The 18,588-nt window shown below is 36.6% G+C and overlaps 3 protein-coding genes across 8 annotated transcripts; all 3 read right to left on the reverse strand.

Moving 5' to 3' along the window:
• Positions 1–133: 133 nt before the first annotated feature.
• Positions 134–2,817, reverse strand: mrpl35 (mitochondrial ribosomal protein L35). 3 transcript variants are annotated; one of them, XM_082143899.1, is made up of 4 exons: positions 2,704–2,817; positions 1,911–2,064; positions 526–670; positions 134–380 (listed from the first exon to the last, which is right to left on the reverse strand). In XM_082143899.1, exons 1-4 carry the CDS (start codon positions 2,732–2,734, stop codon positions 192–194), a joined length of 519 nt encoding a protein of 172 aa, XP_082000025.1. In that variant the 5' UTR covers positions 2,735–2,817; the 3' UTR covers positions 134–191. The 3 variants fall into 3 exon arrangements, with proteins under 3 accessions (XP_082000025.1, XP_082000026.1, XP_082000024.1); XM_082143900.1 differs by having other exon boundaries at positions 2,713–2,771; XM_082143898.1 differs by having other exon boundaries at positions 2,695–2,751.
• A 699-nt stretch (positions 2,818–3,516) lies between these two features.
• LOC309479669 (uncharacterized protein) lies at positions 3,517–10,869 on the reverse strand. Of its 2 annotated transcripts, XM_082143864.1 has the most exons (10): positions 10,765–10,869; positions 10,492–10,584; positions 8,111–8,254; positions 7,890–8,028; positions 7,724–7,812; positions 7,268–7,331; positions 6,065–6,153; positions 5,731–5,843; positions 5,367–5,523; positions 3,517–4,177 (listed from the first exon to the last, which is right to left on the reverse strand). In XM_082143864.1, exons 2-10 carry the CDS (start codon positions 10,538–10,540, stop codon positions 4,020–4,022), a joined length of 1,002 nt encoding a protein of 333 aa, XP_081999990.1. In that variant the 5' UTR covers positions 10,541–10,584; positions 10,765–10,869; the 3' UTR covers positions 3,517–4,019. The 2 variants fall into 2 exon arrangements, with proteins under 2 accessions (XP_081999990.1, XP_081999989.1); XM_082143863.1 differs by having other exon boundaries at positions 10,492–10,866.
• A 1,079-nt stretch (positions 10,870–11,948) lies between these two features.
• On the reverse strand, positions 11,949–18,528 carry nt5c1ab (5'-nucleotidase, cytosolic IAb). Of its 3 annotated transcripts, XM_082143860.1 has the most exons (7): positions 17,932–18,528; positions 17,700–17,823; positions 16,248–16,415; positions 15,992–16,121; positions 14,723–14,845; positions 14,458–14,642; positions 11,949–12,946 (listed from the first exon to the last, which is right to left on the reverse strand). In XM_082143860.1, the coding sequence occupies exons 2-7, from the start codon at positions 17,781–17,783 to the stop codon at positions 12,566–12,568; spliced, it is 1,071 nt and encodes a 356-aa protein (XP_081999986.1). In that variant the 5' UTR covers positions 17,784–17,823; positions 17,932–18,528; the 3' UTR covers positions 11,949–12,565. The 3 variants fall into 3 exon arrangements, with proteins under 3 accessions (XP_081999986.1, XP_081999985.1, XP_081999987.1); XM_082143859.1 differs by having other exon boundaries at positions 17,700–18,528; XM_082143861.1 differs by lacking the exons at positions 17,700–17,823; positions 17,932–18,528 and adding an exon at positions 17,411–17,652.
• Between the last annotated feature and the right edge of the window lie 60 nt (positions 18,529–18,588).

The raw sequence follows: 18,588 nt of genomic DNA on the forward strand, positions 1-18,588 counted from the left end.
AATCAATAATTTTTGAAATTTACACAATAGAAATAATTTATTTAGATGCATTTACACATGATGAATCCTCAAATATTTTTCAACCGTGAATTCATACACGCGTTTCAATAGAACACAACAGAAATACAGATACTCGTATCAGACACGTCTTTATTGGCTTGAAGATTGAAAAGAATAAGGTTAGGAGGGTTTTACACCTTCAGGTTCACTCTATCATGGTACTTCTGGTACGGGTCGTTGAGGTACCAGTTCCTTCTTTTCCAAAAGGATGTTGTCATTTTGTCCAGCAATTTACTCTGAGTTTTATTACAGAACACATGTTCTCTCAGCCGCTTCTTCCGTGCTGCTGACTTTTTCCACAGCTTTTTCTTATATCCAGCCTAAAAACAAAAACAACAGCATGATTTAACACACAAAGAACAAGTTTCAGTTTAGGTCATTTACATAACAGCCCGGATTTCCAACCCGATGCCAAAGAATTGTATGACAGGAGAGCTCTGAACAATATGTGTGAGCATGCTTTACCTTTCTCCTCACCCACAGGCCACAGTGGAGCCTGAGAAACCTCTGAACCACCGACTTCACAGACTTCCTCTTGCCTTTCCTCAGACTGTAGTAAGTTAAGTTCCTGACTGGCTGGAGCATCAATGAAGGGATGAGGGGAGTTACGCTGCAGAAAACAAAACCTCATCATTACAAAAACAGCTAATCTTCAGTCAAAACAGGCAGATAAAGCTTTGGAACATATAGTCAAACCTTGGGGAAAATAGCTTTAGCTAAATCTCTGAAGCTTGTGTGACGTTGGTTTTATCCACCTTGTTTATTAACACAAGTAAGCCAATTTCATGAGAATATGTGAGACCTCTGATTCATTTGGTGCTATAACTGGAAGTATAAATGGTGAATAGTTTCAAAACAAATGATGAAACTATTTGAGCTATATAAATATAAAAGAATAACAAATACCAGTCTGCAACATCAAGCTGCATAACGGACTGCAATATTCCATAAAAAAAATATGAATTGTCCATTTTGATTTCATGTTGACAAAGTAACTTACATTTTAAACAATATTGCCAATTTGTTTTGTTTTGTCTTTTGCTTCAACAAAAATGGTTCCTAACGAAGTAAAAGCAGAATCAAATGTTGTGTATCCCAGAACAAACACAGAAAAAGTTTGTTTTCTTGTTTAATTGAATCAGAGTTGTAGAACGAATCGGTTCAGTGAACGATTCAATATGGACAGTCACTTGTCCACGTCGGAGATTAATATTTTGTAAATAAAGTGGTAAATTGTGTTTTTTGAGTCACATGGATTACTTTAATGATGTCTTTACTACCTTTCTGGGGCTTGAAAGTGGTAGTTGCGTAGCTGTCAATGGAGGGACAGAAAACTCTCCGATTTCATCAAAAATATCTTCTTTTGTGTTCTAAAGATGAACGAAAGTCTTACGGGTTTGGAACGACATGAGGGTGAGTAATTACTGACAGAATTTTCACTTTTGGGTGAACTATCCCTTTAAACACAAACTCTGGATCAAACTCTGAGTTGACAAGGAACGTTTATACTGAGCGTTGTGAGCCCGCTGAACCTGATCTAAACCAGGTTGGATGTGTATGGTTTTGTCAACTGTAAAAATTTGTTTTAGTTTGTTCAACTAGCTTCATGCAACAGGCCTCTGGGAGAAAATCATTCAAAAGGCCCACTCACGAAAAAGGATGATAACTTTAACAATAAAGTTTTAATAATCATTCTCATTCTATAGAGAATAGGGAAGGACACCGCTATAACGACGACGACAGTTGAAATCACTTTTAGAAGGATTTGTTTTTCCGGCTGATGAATGATAAAAACATTGACAGCCAACAGACAGACTGACAAATGTGTAGTTCATCAGGCAATGTCTTACCGACTCAGCAGGCCAGTGTGTTGTACGGGAGCAGTGTGAAGCGGTGGTCTACAGACGTGTCTCTGCACTACGGCTGAGAAGCGAGCGGTCTGAGAGAGTCTGACAGCGGGGGTGAGACAGTCTCTGCCTAAAACTGACAAGGGTCTCAGCAAACCTGATCATCAGAGGAGAAACAACTATAGTTAACAGATTACAGCCACATCAATACTGGCAAAAATACCCCTTATGAAAATGACTACTAATAAAACACAGTTAAACCACGGTAACCACAAATTAACAATCGTTTTATTACAAAAATGTACTACAAATAAAACCAAAAAACGTGGTTACTATAGTTATACCATGGTAACCACAAATTAACCATGGTTTTGCTACACTTACCATAGTTTAGCCATGGTATTTGTAGTAAAACTGTTGTTGTAATCAATCCGCCAAAAAACATGATATTACTGTTGCTTTTACTACAATAAAAACATGGTTAGTTTTCGTAAGGGTGGGGGTTTAGTGTTGTCTAATGAAAGATTGTAAAGCAGTATTACATTCTTCACATGCTACCATAATAATATAACGACAATGTAACCAAAAATATAGCATTCACGTTGAATAATATAAAATAAGCTTTATTTTATATTCAGTCTAGTGTGCAAACGGTCTCTCCACACATTGTAACAGACATAGAAACCGTTAGTCCCGTATTCCAATGCACACCAACTTTAAGAGTCCATAGAAACTCGTGTTCACTTTAGCAATGTATTTGTGACATTCCAAAAAATGTAATATGTACATTTCATACCCGACAGACCTCTCGCCAAGGTGGCCGCCATCTTGAACGCCGTCACTGACGCATCAACTACAGTGGACGGTTTGGACAAAAAGAACGCGCTGCGAGAATACACGGAGTAGAAAGGTCCAACCAAAACCAACTAAAATTGACTCCTAGAATGCAAATATAACAATAAATAAATAAATAATCGAGTTAGTCACCTCTTTTAATTACGCTAAACACTAGATATAGAAAACTATGAAGCAAAGGATGCTGGCTTTGTTTAAATAAATAATTAATGATAACACTGATATTTAAAATTTAAAAATAACAAAGCAGTTAAAACAACTGCAATATGCTCTTCATTTAACGTTTCCATATGACAAGTATCTATTTATGCTTATTCAACAACATATAGATATGTACCCTCTCTGTTCTTTTTTTTTTTTGTCCCTTTTCTTTCTTTTCTGTAATTTCTTTTGTATTGCTAAGCATGTGATGTGTTCTTCTGATGTAATATAAAAGTTACCCTTGTATGCCATTTGTTGGAAATAAAGCATCCAAAAAAAAAGAAAAAAAAAGAAATAACTGATATTTTCAGGAAAGAAACGCCACTGAGAACAGTTCGTGTTATTAAGGTACAAGATATAGGCTACATATGATTTTCGGGAAGTAAAAAGTTGGTTAATCTAATCTATCTTTCTGAAGAGGATTTCATAATATTTCTTTATTTTTGTCATATGACTGGTCAGATAATGAAAGTACCGGTTGGGGATGTCTGAAGGGAAGTTTCAAAAATCAACCATCAAACTTGCATAGACACATAACACTTTTATATCAAAGTTGTGCAAAGCTGTTTATTCCAGTATACAACATTGGAAATTGCCCAAATTTTGTTTTTAAAAAGTAATCACATGTTAAATACATGAAATATAAATGTACCTCGAGGACCCCAGGTAGTCAAATGTAGTGGTACCAACAAAACAAAAAAACACATGTGAACAAAATAAGCTTAATCCAACAACATAGTCCAAAATTCTTTCAGTGCCATGGCTTAACTTAATATCTGGTGCAAAATTAAACAAAAGAAAACACCCCCCCCCCCCAAAAAATACTGAATGGTTTACTCTTCAGACTCGAAAAGCAGTCAGAATCAAATCTATAAAGATGTAACTTCATAACATGGTCAGTAGTAAACGGGTTTAAAAATGGAATTCAGAAAAGTGCGTCTCCATTCATAAATATTTAATAGTATCTTACCATTTTTAAGCTTAGACCAGTTCAATAAAAGTTCAAATAGAAATATTCAGACAAAATATGTGCAGCTGGAAAAGTACGGGCTAATGTCACCAGCCTGCATAAACAGGCTCCGCATCACAAGGGATTCCGTAGAAGCGACCAGGTGGTCTGTCTTTTCGCAAGAGGGGCGTACGGGCGAGGGACAGCTCACTGTCATTATCTCTTCTCCTCCGCAGAACCAAAACGATGATAAAGAGAAGACCCACTGTAGAGGAGAAGAAGAATTAGAAGAGGGGGACAACTGACCTTCTGTTAAGCACTAGAGCCGCACGATTCTGGATAAATTGAGAATCACCATTTTCTTTGCATCAAATAGAGATCATGATTCTCCCATGATTCTGATCAGACAACTAAACAAAATAGCATGTCATTTACTAGAGGTTCTGACAAAATGTTAATTGCTGCAGTCTATTTAAATAGTTTAATTAATCTGCATGAATTATTAAAAAACAGTTTGAATGATTCAATGCATAAATAGGTCACTTGTTTCTTTACTGGATTAATCCGCGTTTTTGAACGAATCTCTTGAATGAATGATTCAATGACTAATAGATATTTTAACAGTCACTTGTCGCCACCTACTGGTGTAATGATGTAATTGACAGTCTCTATTTGAAGCGTCAAGTTACTTCAAAAGGTGATTTGGTCTGTTTTGAACGATACCATCGCTATACATAAGTGTTTATCTAAACTATAACCTTTTATTCCAGTACTTCTAAGATCATTTGAATATTTGGAACAGACACAACCATACTGTGATGTTCAGAAAACTGTTTGTGAAGCCGTTTTATATCCATACATGACAACTGCTCTCGGTCTCAGCAGCAGCGCCAACGCAGATTTGAATGTTCACTGGGATCATACTTTCATAGACAGGCGAATCATTGTCATTTAGGAATGAGATCGCATTTAGGAATGAATCGTGCAGCTCTACTGAGCATCGTCATAAAAATGTTACGGACCAATCCTATTCCTGACCGATTCAAAAATATAATAATAATGTTAGTAGCTTTAATTTGCATGACCTAGTAAAGATGCGGTCACATTTACTGTTGTTCTGTGAATTTTCATGGACAAAACCCAGTCATTTCAACGGGAATCCACACAGTAGGGAATTTTGCGTGTGAGTGAAACATTTCCCTAGGCAGATTTCATGTTTTTAATGGATTTTCTGCATTGACCAACAGAAAACTGCTAGTTTGAAAGTGACTTCTGTGTGAACTGTGCTTCATAAATCACTACACTATTGACAATAGACTTTTTTTAACTCAAACAAGGGGGCGAAACTTAGCAGAAAAACCTAATAACTGAATAAACTGAAATAGACATTTTTCACATTTTGGTTGGGGAACAAAAAGTTCAATTGAGAGACGATGTGATGTGAATATTCATACCTCCTCCTCCAATAACAAGCAGTGCAATGGTAACAGGAGCGAGTTCACACGTCTCCCCAACCTTTCTGAAGAAGGTCTCCATGCAGTAACCAGGGGCCGTGCTGCCCTCGGGACAGAACGCGTCAGCGGGACATTCGATCGGATTTACATCAGGACTCTGGAGCATATAGACAGAGGCACATGTATTACATGACATATAATAATGACAAATATTTGATGTTGGTCATTTTCTTAGATAAACAAGGAAGTAAAAATCTACAGTTTCTACAGTAAATTCTTTGTGTTCAAGCAAGAGGCACAAGTCCATTGGTAACAGTAAAGAGTGTATGTGTGTGTGTGTTTGTTTAAGGAAGTGATCACTCACAGGGCAGTAATGGTTTTCAGGACACAGGTCACAGTTCTCCTGGCCCCTGCGAACCTGATAGAAACCACTGCTGCAAATCTGACACATGGTTTGATGGGAAGGCTTGTGCATTCCTGTCAAAAAATATTGACATCATTCGAGTTTCATAAGTGTACTGGGGAAATACTGATTTACTTGTTCAACAAAGACCTTTATTCATGTACTGATCTACACCAAAACTAATTTCATCATGTTTTCCCGAGTAGCTTTTGTCATGCGGATGACCTGTCTCCAAATTTAATATCATTAAAGCTTTCATATAATTTGAGTAAGCGACATGGCTAAAAGAAGAGACCTGGACGACAGGGCGTACAGTCTTTGGCAGCGATCTGAAGAGCCTCTGAGCCTGCAGGACAGATCCGGCATTGGGTACAACTGGAGGAACTATCAGAAAGGGAGAAGGGGAGAACTGTAACAATGAAAACAACTCTTTACAACACATTATAACCATCGTACGGCACAACATTTATTTCCATCAAGAGGTGCATCCATTTTTGGTCAAGATCTTGTATTGATAATGCAAGAGTCCAGCGCTCTGTAAAATCTCCTCCAGCACATCCCAAAGACTTTCAATGAATTTAATATCTGGACTATTCATGTGTGAGAATGATTCTTCATGCTCCTCACAACCATTCTTTCACAGTTTGAGCCTGATGCATCTTTACATTGTCATCCTGGAAAATGGCCATGATGTGTCTTCCTACATGGTTGTTTAAATGGATACTTCACCGATTAGCATTAAGCTTTGTATCAGTAGAAATCCGGTAGTATTTTCGAATGACCGTGCTCCCCTCCCTCATGTCCCCCTGAGACGAGAGATTCCTGTATGGTATGTTTGGAAAAAAACCTCAGATGACGCAAAAATCGTCATTTAGTGTCATCGGACACTTTTTTGTCCAGAGGCGAGAGACTCCAGCCAGTAGTAGGAGCTCGTTCCACATGTCTTCAACCCGCCCATAGGGGGATCTCACGATAAAACAGCGTCTTTTCAGTTTCGAGTCGACTAGTAGCCTAGTTGTGTCATTTCTCCCGATACTGCCCTCTGTATCCGGTAGGCGTGGCTTGGGAGTGGCCTCGTAGAGCAGCGAAGCAAGTGCATTCTGGGAGTTGTTGTCTTTCATCCACATGAGGCAAAAATAAATTTTCTGGCTTTTCTCAGTCGCGAAGGCACCAACTTCTAAAATAATTTCACATTTCTACTACATAAATGACCCAATTTAAATACACATTCATCTTTCCAGTTGTGAAATATCCCTTTAAGAAATGAAAAGCTACACACTCCAATTATGTTTAGAAGAACTGCTACCAAACATATAACATGAGAGAAAAATAACAATCACTGCAATAATGATCCAATCATAGACTCTTAAGTGTTTGCCTATTTAAATCCAAACAAGGCATTTTTTTTTCTTTTTTTTTTTGGGATGGGCAGTTTATATATATTACTTAAAACCGGAGTCATACATTTTATGGTGCAATGTTCAGAAAGGGAACTTACTTGCAGTATGTGCCTTGTGGACATGGGTTACACAATGTTGAATTTTGCAAAGATGTGTAGAAACCTAAAGCAATAAATAAAGAAAAAAACTTTAGGCTTTTCCATTTGTATTAAATGCTTAATAAATGTTTGAAATTTCAGATTACATTTAATGTCTCACACGTGTATTATAAGCAGAAAAATACATTATCTGCCCATATCTTATTCAAGACACTCAAGTATTTTAGAATTTGTATTAAATAATAAACATATATTCTATATAATAACAAAAACAAAATAATTTCTAATGATATTCTATAAAATATAATGATATAAAATATATTATAGATAACATGCATTCCCTTTATATTTCGGTATGTAGTATCTGTAGTAGTTGTATGTAGTATCTGTTTTTTCTCCACCCCTCTATTGATTTATATAGAAAAGCAAAATATAAATGAACGCATCACTTGTTACCTGGTGCGCAGGCCCTGCAGGAGACGGAGCCTGTGCTATTGCTATAGGAACCAGTAGGACATGCCTGACAGACGGGGCTTCCTGTGGAACTAATGGAGGAAAAGAAATTATTAGAGCCTTGGCATGGAAATAATACTTGTGCTTTGAATAAACAAACTCTTCTCACTTGCTGTAAAACCCAGATGAACAAGGCAGACAACCCTGCTGTCCTGCGAGAGGCTGATAGAAGCCCTGGACACAGAGAAGACAGGCTCCAGGTGACACACACAGGCCCACATCAGGACAGCAAGAACACAGCAGAGTTTCTGAGAACACACACAGAGAAAGTGTGTCAGCTTCAACATGAGTGGAGCACTTTAAATCAGCACTGAATGCACATGAGCCCACCGTTGTCGTAATAGGAGCCCGGAGCGCAGGCCGTGCAGGTGGAGGTGTTGAGCGAGGAGCAGCTGGGAGACGCCGTGGTCACGTTAGCACTGACTGTGGTGATCGTCACAGCAGGACTGAGTGTTGTCTGACTCATCACCACTCCTACAACGACAGATCAAAAACTGGCTACGAATAAATCATATGACAGAACGGTCTTAAAAGCACAATTAAATGCTTTCCAGAATTTTTTTTTTGTTATGCTGGTTGAAAGTTTCTTCTCATCCGGTTAGCAATCACTAATTTAAGTGGTATAAATGTGTTTACATCGTCTGTGGAAGGTGTAGGACCATAAAATGATAGGATGTCCTATCTGCCTATCAGCGTATGTATTTCCATACCTCCGCGCGCCCGCTCGCGCAGACATCTCATCAAGATATTTTTGCTGTCGGTCATGCTAATCAAAAGTTTTGCAGTCTCTCATGTTAATCAACGAACAAAAAACATAGAAAAATCACTCTCTGGTCTTGACTGAATCATTTTTGTAACTGTAATTGCAAGCATTAATCTGCATTTCATTTTTACAATGAAGACTATCCAGTGTTATTTTACATTTGATTACTTTATTTAATTTCTGTAGTATTTCTTACCTGAATATACTGCACCTGAAAAACTTATTTCATATCTCTCTTTATTCTATTGCATTTATTTGTGCTGTTGTTTGCAATTTGTTTATTTGCTCTTATTTTATTACTGAGTTTATTTATGAAAATAAAATTTTGCATTGAAGAAAAGTAGAATTTTGTTTGTATATGCCGTCAATTATAGTTCTTTGAAAGAAAACAGTAATCTGGAAAAATCTGTATTGGCTGGTCACAATTACAAAATAGTCAGAATCGGCCAAGAAAATTGCAATCGTGCAACTCTGCTTTCTGGGGCTTGAAAGTGGGAGTCACGTAGACTGTGATTGGAGAGACCGAAATATCTCCGATTTCATCAATAATATCTTCATTTGTGTTCTGAAGATGAAAGAAGTCTTATGGGTTTGGAATGACATGAGGGTGAGTAAATAATGACAGAATTTTAATTTTTGGATGAGCTAACCCTTTAAGCACACTATACATATCTTATAAAGCACAATAAAAGTCACAAATAATACATTATTTCTGTATTATTTTGGCTAAATACTGCTCAACCTTTTGACAATGTTGGTTTAAAGGTTTATTGTAACGGCATCACATGAATCACACTCACATTCCTTCGACTGTGTGTGTGTTTTTTTAATGGTCTGTTGGAGAATACTGTAAATGACACAACATGCTTGTTAACCATCAGCAAAAAGGCAAACAGAGTCCTTATTGTGATCGTAATCATATTAGCCATGAGGCCGGTCACCCTCAGCGACACAAGCTCCCACTGAAGAAACACAATTATTCGGAGGAAACGCAGGTCATATGACTTGATTTCACTCCAGAAATACTAAGTGAGGGACCCAGGAACCATTTCTCGGTTTGTTCTTTCCCAAACTAAGAGACTCTGAAAAACATGTTTTACTTGACTTTTACTGACATGTTATGATACCTTTCAGATCATTTTAACACATTCTTATTTTAACACATTCTTTAAAATACACAAATGAAGAGGTTGACAAATCACAAAGACAAAGAATGAATCAGGGGTCATAAAAACGTAAAAATACACTACAGAAAACTGACGTCACTGCATGCCATAATGCCAATAAACCAAGTACAGTCTTTGTTTACTATACAGCAGAGTTATAGATTTTGGCACAAAGATTTGGACATATTGTTAGGTTAAGGCCTGTTAGATTTCACAAAGAATGTTGTTGGTTAAACCCCTCAAGCTAAAGTTGTCTCTGTTTTGAAAAACTGATGCTCCACCACACCACAGTTAAAAATGGTGAAACCTCTGGTTAATTTGTTGCAATAGGTAAAAATGGTGTAAAATTATTTTAAAAAGTCAAGATCCAAACATGATTTCCCTTTACACACGTATATCTATTTTTCCGAATATAAAATATTAAACATTAGGTTAATAAAATACACACAGATAGATAGATAGATAGATAGATAGATAGATAGATAGATAGATAGATAGATAGATAGATAGATAGATAGATAGATAGATAGATAGATTTAATATTGGGTGGGGACATGTTGTCAACAAGTAAGTTAGACGCAGAGAGAATATCTGACATTCAATAATAATCAATAAACAATAATCAAACATTCACAAAGCGAAATGTTGCTGGCGTTCAACAAGAGAAACAATTTAAATATTCTGTTGTATGTTTTAAAATATTATCTAAATAATAAAAGCCAGATAATAAAATGCGTAATGAAAGCACTTTAAAAGTCTCAGATGTTCTGTTGGAAACTCACCCAAAACACAAGCGGTGACGAGAACAGACAAAAGCCCCAAACGCTCCATGATCCAGAGATTTCCTTCAAGAGTCCTCACATCTGTTTATCCATCTGCATTCATCACGGTAGACGACAGTATTAGTAAAAGAGTGTAAGGGAACTAATGAAGATTTCTTCTCTCGCTCTCATTCCCTCTCTCATCAAAGTCATATGACACTAATCATGTGATCACATTCCTAAACACAGACTGCGTACTTGCTATTATTACCTTACTATTTTATATATACAAACCTCCTAATACATGAACTAAACACGACCCAGAAGTTAGTCGTAATATTTAAAGCGGGTGAAACATTAACCAGCTGGACACGAGTTAAAAGTCCAACAGAGTTTCTCAGAGATTGTGCTGAAGTCCCGCCTTTAAAGCAGGACCTTAAAGTTACCATGGTAACTGTACGGCAAAATACCATATACCCTGAGAGGTTTTTAATCCTATATATATATATATATATATATATATATATATATATATATATACACACACACACACACATACATACATACATACATACATACACACACATACATACATACATACATACATACATACATACACTATACATACAGTATACATGTTTACAAATATGCAAAGTGATTGTTGTATTGTCTATTGCCCTCAAATTTGAAGAAGGAAAGAAATACAGAAATGTCTGTATTTTCGCCACTTTTTGCTTTACACAAGTGACATATAGCAGTAGAAAATGATCAAAGCTGGGAGACCAGCTAAAAGACCAGCTAAAACCAGCCTAGGCTAGATTTTAGCAAAAAAAATGTCCAGGGTAAAGAGGGCGCCATTTTTGTTTATTATCTACCATTGTGTTCCAAATTTGAAGTTGATATCGGCAAAAATTGAAGTTCATATGAAATTTTGTTTCGGCGCTATACCAAAAAATAGCCAATCGAGTGACACATTGATTTTTTTTTTTTTTGATTTTTTGATGTGTTCTCCACTGATGAATTAATTTCTGTCACAATATCGCTTCTATCACAAAACAGTCGCCAAATATACAACATTGAGTCTCAGACCTTTCCATTGATATGCGTTTTGTCAAGATTAGAAACATTTTGGATTATAAAATAGTTCAAGTTGAACTAGTTGAACTATGAACAGAACTATGGAACTGTTCAACTAAATGTAGTAGCCTATGAAACATGACACCGCCCATAGGGGGAGGAGCCCGCTAAGGTTTTAAAGTACCGTTTCATGGTAGGCTAATGCAATGTCCGATTTCAAAACTTTTTTCACCAGGGGAATTTTGAGTTTTTAAGCTTTCAAATGATACCTTTCTTATAACTAAAATGTGTGATAAAAAAGGCAATAAATAAAAGAGAGCCAAGAATCCCGCTAACAAGGCGGTGGCAGTTAAGGGGTTAATATTCTGAATAGAGAAATAAACAGTCTGTTTTTCAACATATTAATTTCCTCTTCACTGTTTATTATAGGATTCAGTGCAAACATTGACTTGAGCATGCCCTGAGTAAGCAAAAACAAAAAGCAAAAGCAAAAACTAAGCCAAATTTGTACATGATAAGTGATAACGCTGATGAATCAAAACACTGCATAACTGATATGCACGGATAGAGGCTAAATATAATACAGAGTAAAACAGCCCTTTATGGTGAACAATCACAGAGATGGTCATTCAAAACATGGCGATTGCAATTTAACAGCCAAAAAATATGTTTGGCTAAAAGTGTTAAAGGTGATATTTATGATATCCAACACAGCATTTAGTGCATTTTAGCTTCAGATAAGTTATACTGTGGCATAATAAATAACATGTACTTTTACATTAGAACAGTAAAATACCACTTATATCCCATAAAAATTTCTTTCTCTGTTTATTTATGGCTTGCTACAAGCAAGTGAACTATGATGTTCAGTGCGGATGGTCTGTCATGGACAAACTGGTCCATTTTTCGAAGATGGAAAAGCAAAACTCACACAGTCCATAGCAAATTTGACCAATTACAAAGAAAACTGTAAAAATATTAAAGGCTTTGCTTAAATGAATCACTTAATGACCAGTATTCACACAAGCTGCTTGGCCGAGAAGTCTTTTTTTACTTCCTTCCCTGTCTTTGATGGAAACCTCTGGCCAATTCCATAGGGAACATGAGCCGCCACAGTTCCCAGTTCTGCCGCTCCCTCCACGTGGAACATCTGATCATCGAAGAAGATGTGAGGTCTGATCTTTTCCAGCATGGGGCCTTTAGGGGCTCCTGCTAGGAAGAGAGCCTCGTCTGTCTCCAGGCCCCATGAACGCAGTGTCTTGAGGGCCCGGGTGCCTGAACTGGCTGCACTGCGAGCTGTAACCAAATAGGTGCGGATGGGACAGTCCAAGCGCTGGCCTTTGGCATAGAATTTCTGTTGCAGTCTCCCCAGAGCTTCCAGGAACCCTTTAAGAGGTCCCTATAGGGGAAAAAAAAGACAATTTCTGTCAGAAGTAAGGGTCGTCACGCCGCCGTCACGGTACCAAAATGTCAGTAGTCAGTGCCAATACCAGTAAAATTACACGGTTCTTGGTACCAATTTTGGTACCAGAGCATAAACTGTTGAATGGTACTCGTCTCTTGGTTATCAGTGTCAATCATCGCAGTTTCCGATTCAATCGCGCATTCAAATTGTCAATCCAGAAACTTTGCAGTGGAGCTACTATGAAAAACTAAACTTATATTCATCCTGGCCAAATTTGCCCCTTGGCCTCTGTCCATCATCATGGCCTCCTAATCATCCCCTATACTGATTGGCTTCATCACTGTCTCCTCTCCACCAGTAAGCTGGTGTGTGGTGGGCGTTCTGGCGCAATATGGCTGCCGTCGCATCATCCAAGTGGATGCTGCACATTGGTGGTGGTTGAGGAGATTCCCCCATCTATGTAAAGCGCTTTGAGGTCTCAGAAAAAGCGCTATATAAATGTAACAAATTAAATAACAAATTAATTCAGATTGTGAATGGGTCATAAACAGAAAGCAAGAGAAGAACCCTCCCTTTATAACCAATTAGGGGCAGTTTACACGACACCATTTTCAACTAAAAACTGAACTTTGAAAACAGGTTACAAAGTGCAAGTTTTTGAAAACAATACCGTTATCGTCTCCGTGTAAACTACTAAACTAGAAACTGTTCGGTCTAGAGGCATGTAGTGTTTCTCTACAAAGTGACATCGCCAACTACTGGCCTGGCAGGAGAATACAGTGTTTTTAATCTGAGCAGAACCAGAAAATATGAACATATCACACCAGTCCTCAGGTCTTTACACTGGCTCCCAGTTCGATTTAGGATTGATTTTAAAGTATTATTACTGGTATATAAATCATTCAATGGCCTAGGACCTCAATACACTGCAGATATGCTCACTGAATATAAACCCAACAGATCACTCAGATCATTAGGATCATATCAGCTAGAAATACCAAGGGTTCACTCTAAGCATGGTGAGTCCGCTTTTAGCTACTATGCTGGAACCAGCTTCCAGAAGAGATCAGATGTGCTCCTACAGTGGTCACATTCAAATCCAGACTCAAAACACTTCTGTTTAGCTGTGCATTTACTGAATGAGCACTGTGCCACTGTTCGTCCGACTGTTTGTACTGTACTGTATTTATTAAATTTTTCTAAACTGTTTTAATTATTCTTATTTCTTTTTATTATTATGTAAAGCACTTTGAATTGCCATTGTGTATGAAATGTGCTATATAAATAAACTTGCCTTGCCTAATCGTTTTTTACAGAGCCGTGTGAATGGGGAATCATTTTGATAACAACTCTAGGCACAAGTATAATATCCTTGTTTTCTTGTAAAAAATACTTGAAATGTTGAATACTCCATTTGATGATCCAAAACGTGAATGACGTTTGCTGCAATTTAAGAATTCACGGCATGTTATATTGCACTGCTATTACATTTAAACTGAACATACATGATCAAGAGGTTTGTTTTCATGGGCTTTCTCGTGTTCAAAGAACTTGTCCAGTCCGTGGGCTTTGTAAATTCTCTCCGACTCATCCGAGAAGAGAACGGCATCTCCATCAAAGGCCACTCGCAGCTGAGTCTCCGACACCTCTGTGATTTTCCCTTGTGAGAATACTGTAGCTGCTGCAATTCCTAACAAAAAGTAAAATAATATTAGTATATTTATGATTCTACCGTTCTAAGATAATGAAATCCCCAAACACTCCACTCACCTTCTTCAATGGCTTCTCTAACTTTCAGTGAATCCGCTGACAGATAAAGGTTGGTGTGGTACGCTTTCAGATAACCAATAGGGCTGTTGCCTCCAGTCATGCAAAAGCGCTCTATAAACAGCTCTGGAAATAACAGACAACACAAGACATCATTTACACTTTTACATAATTATAGAGAGGACTACCTCCAAACTGAAGTGCGCTTAAAAAGAAACCTCAACACCATCTTTTGATCACTGCAATTTAGCATCTGTAAGGAAACATACTGTAGATGTCATATGCAATATGTGCACTTGGATGGTTCCTCCAAAATTGAAAATTCTGTCATGGTTTATTCACCGCCATGTCATTCCAAACCTGCATGACTTTATAAGACAATATGTTGAAGAATATTTTTTTTCTTCCACATAATGGAAGTCAATGCGAATCAAAAATGTTTGGTAACCAACATTCTTCAAAATATCTTGTTTTATGTTCCACAAATCATACAGGAGACAAAATTATGCCAGAATTTTCATTTTTGGGTGGACTATCCCTTAATACATTTAATGTACTAATTTTAACATATTTACCCATTTTCATAATAGTACAGTTTCATTCTCTATAAAATCAGTCATTAGATTAATTGCAATTATTTTATTATAAATAGCTTTAAATAAATAAATCTGCATTATTTTATTTTAAAAAAGTACACATACGCTATCAATTCAATAAAAATATTAATTATAAAAATTTAATAATTGGCTTTTATATTGTCATTAAGTAATACAAATTATTAAAATATACAATAAGGTGTCATTTGTTTACATTAGTTAATAATGCATTAGTTAACACGAACTAACTAGCTTTATGTTTTTACAGCATATATTAATGTTAACAGATCATTTGATGTTAAAAATGTATTAGTAAATGTCGAAGTTAACTTAGATTAATAAATGCTGTAGAAGTATTGTTCATCTTAACTAATGTACATAAATGAAATCTTATTGTAAAGTGTTTCCAAATATTTTAATAATTGACGCTATAAAAGCCAATTGTTTAATTCAGGAAGAAACTCTGTTCATATTTTCTCACAGTACAAATGGGCCATTATTATGTATGAAAAAATAGCTGCTTTTATACATCAGGAATGGAGTCTCGCATGGGTTTGTCCTTATGTTTCAGGGGTCATGGCATTAAAACATATTAGAGTTTTCCTTGTTTCAAAGGGACACAAATTTCTGATGTTTATCCAGTAAAAAGCAGCCAGTCAAAGATCTTTTGACCTACGGTGATGATTAATTGAATTTATGAGCCGAAGTCCCACATGAGCATGATTGCTGGTCATCAGAACCACATCAAAGAGCTCTTCACTGTCCGGATACAGATCTCGGAGTCGAGCATTCACTGCCTCCACTGCCTACACAGGACAGAGAAAGCATTTCACTCATTCCTTCTATATCCATGAATTCAGTAATTATCTTCCTTAAGTTTTTCTCATTACTGATATCATTGCTGTGTGTAAGTACATTCGAACAGGTTTGACCTTTACGAAGGGGAAAGCAGGTCCGGGTGTGAATGGCTCGTTCTCATGTTGGATCTGATAGTTCAGGTAATCCTCCATTCCCTGTTGCTCATAAATGTCCTGCTCCTGATCCATATTGAAGAGGGCGCGGGAGGACACCGCAATAGTGATGGCATTCTGAGGCTTTGGCTGAATAAACAATGTTGCGTTATTGAAAGGAGGATAAATATTTTGAATGATTATTTGAGTGTTATTTCAAATAGATTTCAAATTTTGTAATAATTACATAAATTAGCCGATCCATTTACAGCTGATAAAGACAACATTGTCAAAAACCAATTTCAAATAAATACATAAATAAGTGAAACATTGGTCAGGAACCAATTTCAAATGTATATGGATGGATAGATGGATTATGTGCAATAAGACCATAAATTGTTCAAATAAATAAATAAATAAATAAACAAACATGCAGAAAAAAAGTCAATAACTAATTTCGGATGTTTTAGACAAACATATATAAAAAATAAACAAAGACCAAAAACTGCCATTAACAACATCAAACGTTATTTACATATATAAATTAATAAATAGCAGTGCAATAAGACGAAAAATGTCAATAACCAGTTTCGATATAAGTAGACTACTGAAAAGTTCAGTACTTCAACTGAATAATCAGTTTTTAGACAAATAGATGTTTAAATGTTATTTACACAAACAAACAAACATACAAATAAAGACCAAACAATTACCATTAACATCAAATATTATTTAAATAAATAAATAACAGTGCAATAAAACCAAAAATGTCTTGGTTTTAGACAGGCAGATAGATATTAAAAAGTTATTTACACAAACAAACAAATAAATTAAGTCCCAAAAATGGCCGTCAACATCAAATGTTATTGAAATAAATAAATAATTAGCGCAATAAGACCATAAAATTGCCAGTAACAACATAAATAAATAAATAACTTTCCACACGACTCTGTGGAAATAAATAAACAAATACATTTTTGTTCATTGCAATAATACCAACAAGTGACTTGACTTAAAAACGTCTTCAAAATAAACTTTTCTCGTCGTCAGTCGCCGCGTAATCTGCGTTGTTGCGTAATCAAATCACGTCCAGTATAAAAGCACCTGGTAATAAGCGTTTGTTCATATTTTTCAATGGCTCCTACCAGACTCTGCGTTACGATTTTATCTCGGATCATAGTCCCCTTCTGTTCGCTGCCTACAGGCTGTGTTTTACTCCCATTTCACTGTTTTCCTCAATGGCATCACTGCACCAAACGCGCTCGCGCCATCGTGTCCGCGCGCGCGTCTGCTTAATGTCTCGCTGCAGGCGCGCGTGTATTTTTAGAGGCATTATCAAATGCAGATTACTCTGGCGAGCTCAAAACTATGTTTTCCATCACGACAAGTAGGTGCTATGTTGGTATATTATAAGGAACTTTAATACAGACTCACCGGTTTAGGTTTCTTGCTAGGGCTCGATTGGTTCTCCTTCTTCTCCCAAAAAGTCTGCATCTCTCTCATCAGTGGTTTATTCATGATAAACAGATGAGAGACTGATGGTCAGAAGAGCCCTGCCCTGTATGACCCACACACACACACTGAACAGTCACATCCCCACCTGACAGCAATCAAATGAGCACACACACACTGATATAGATGTGGGAGACGCTGCCTTCATCCTCACCGTCACATCTCCATCATCTTCCAGTTCCTTCCAGGGATCAATGATGGAGGAGCCGTGGACGTGGGTGTGCAACAGTTTGTGTGTTTACATCATCTGTACAAAGGGAGGACATGTATTTTGGATCCTGGGGATGTTTCCATTAAGTGCTGGTGTTACGAGGCACCTAATAGACATGCTTGAACGGGGGAAAACTGCATGATTAGCACTAATGCATAAGAGCACTTCATAATGACTCCAAAGACATACTGTACTGTGTGCATTGTATTATTCATAAGGCTCAAAACAAGGAAAAGGTTTAGTCAGGAATTATAATTTTTTTAAGTTTTGAAAGAAGTTTCTTATATGCTCATCAAGGCTGAATATTTTTAATCAAATACAGTAAAAATGGTAATACTGTGAAATATTAGGCTACCATTTTAAATAACTGCTTTCTATTTTAATATACATGTTAAAATGTAATTTATTCCTGATGGCAAAGCTACATTTCCAGCAGCCATAAGTTGATTTGGTGCTCAAGAAATATTTATTATAATCAATGTTGAAAAAAGTTGTGCTGCTAATTTTAAATTTTTGGGGAATTCTTTAGTGAATAGAAAGTTTAGAAGAACAGCATTTATTAGGAAATATAAATATTTTGTAACATTATAAATGTCTTTA

Source organism: Leuciscus leuciscus, assembly GCF_965113295.1.
Source record: "Leuciscus leuciscus genome assembly, chromosome: 17".
In the NCBI taxonomy this organism is placed as follows: Eukaryota; Metazoa; Chordata; class Actinopteri; order Cypriniformes; family Leuciscidae; genus Leuciscus; species Leuciscus leuciscus.

Coding starts and splice junctions, on each gene's coding strand:
- mrpl35 (XM_082143898.1), bottom strand. CDS start 2,734: ATGGCGGCCACCTTGGCGAGAGGTCTGTCGGGTATGAAAT. Junction 2,065..2,694: donor AGGTCTGTCGGGTATGAAAT/GTACATATTACA, acceptor TCTGATGATCAG/GTTTGCTGAGACCCTTGTCA. Junction 381..525: donor GCCTGTGGGTGAGGAGAAAG/GTAAAGCATGCT, acceptor TTTTGTTTTTAG/GCTGGATATAAGAAAAAGCT.
- LOC309479669 (XM_082143864.1), bottom strand. CDS start 10,540: ATGGAGCGTTTGGGGCTTTTGTCTGTTCTCGTCACCGCTTGTGTTTTG. Junction 8,029..8,110: donor GGGCTCCTATTACGACAACG/GTGGGCTCATGT, acceptor GTGTGTTCTCAG/AAACTCTGCTGTGTTCTTGC. Junction 6,154..7,267: donor CCACAAGGCACATACTGCAA/GTAAGTTCCCTT, acceptor CCTTTCTGATAG/TTCCTCCAGTTGTACCCAAT.
- nt5c1ab (XM_082143860.1), bottom strand. CDS start 17,783: ATGAATAAACCACTGATGAGAGAGATGCAGACTTTTTGGGAGAAGAAG. Junction 16,416..17,699: donor CTAGCAAGAAACCTAAACCG/GTGAGTCTGTAT, acceptor TTGTTTATTCAG/CCAAAGCCTCAGAATGCCAT. Junction 16,122..16,247: donor CTGCTTTCCCCTTCGTAAAG/GTCAAACCTGTT, acceptor TGTCCTGTGTAG/GCAGTGGAGGCAGTGAATGC.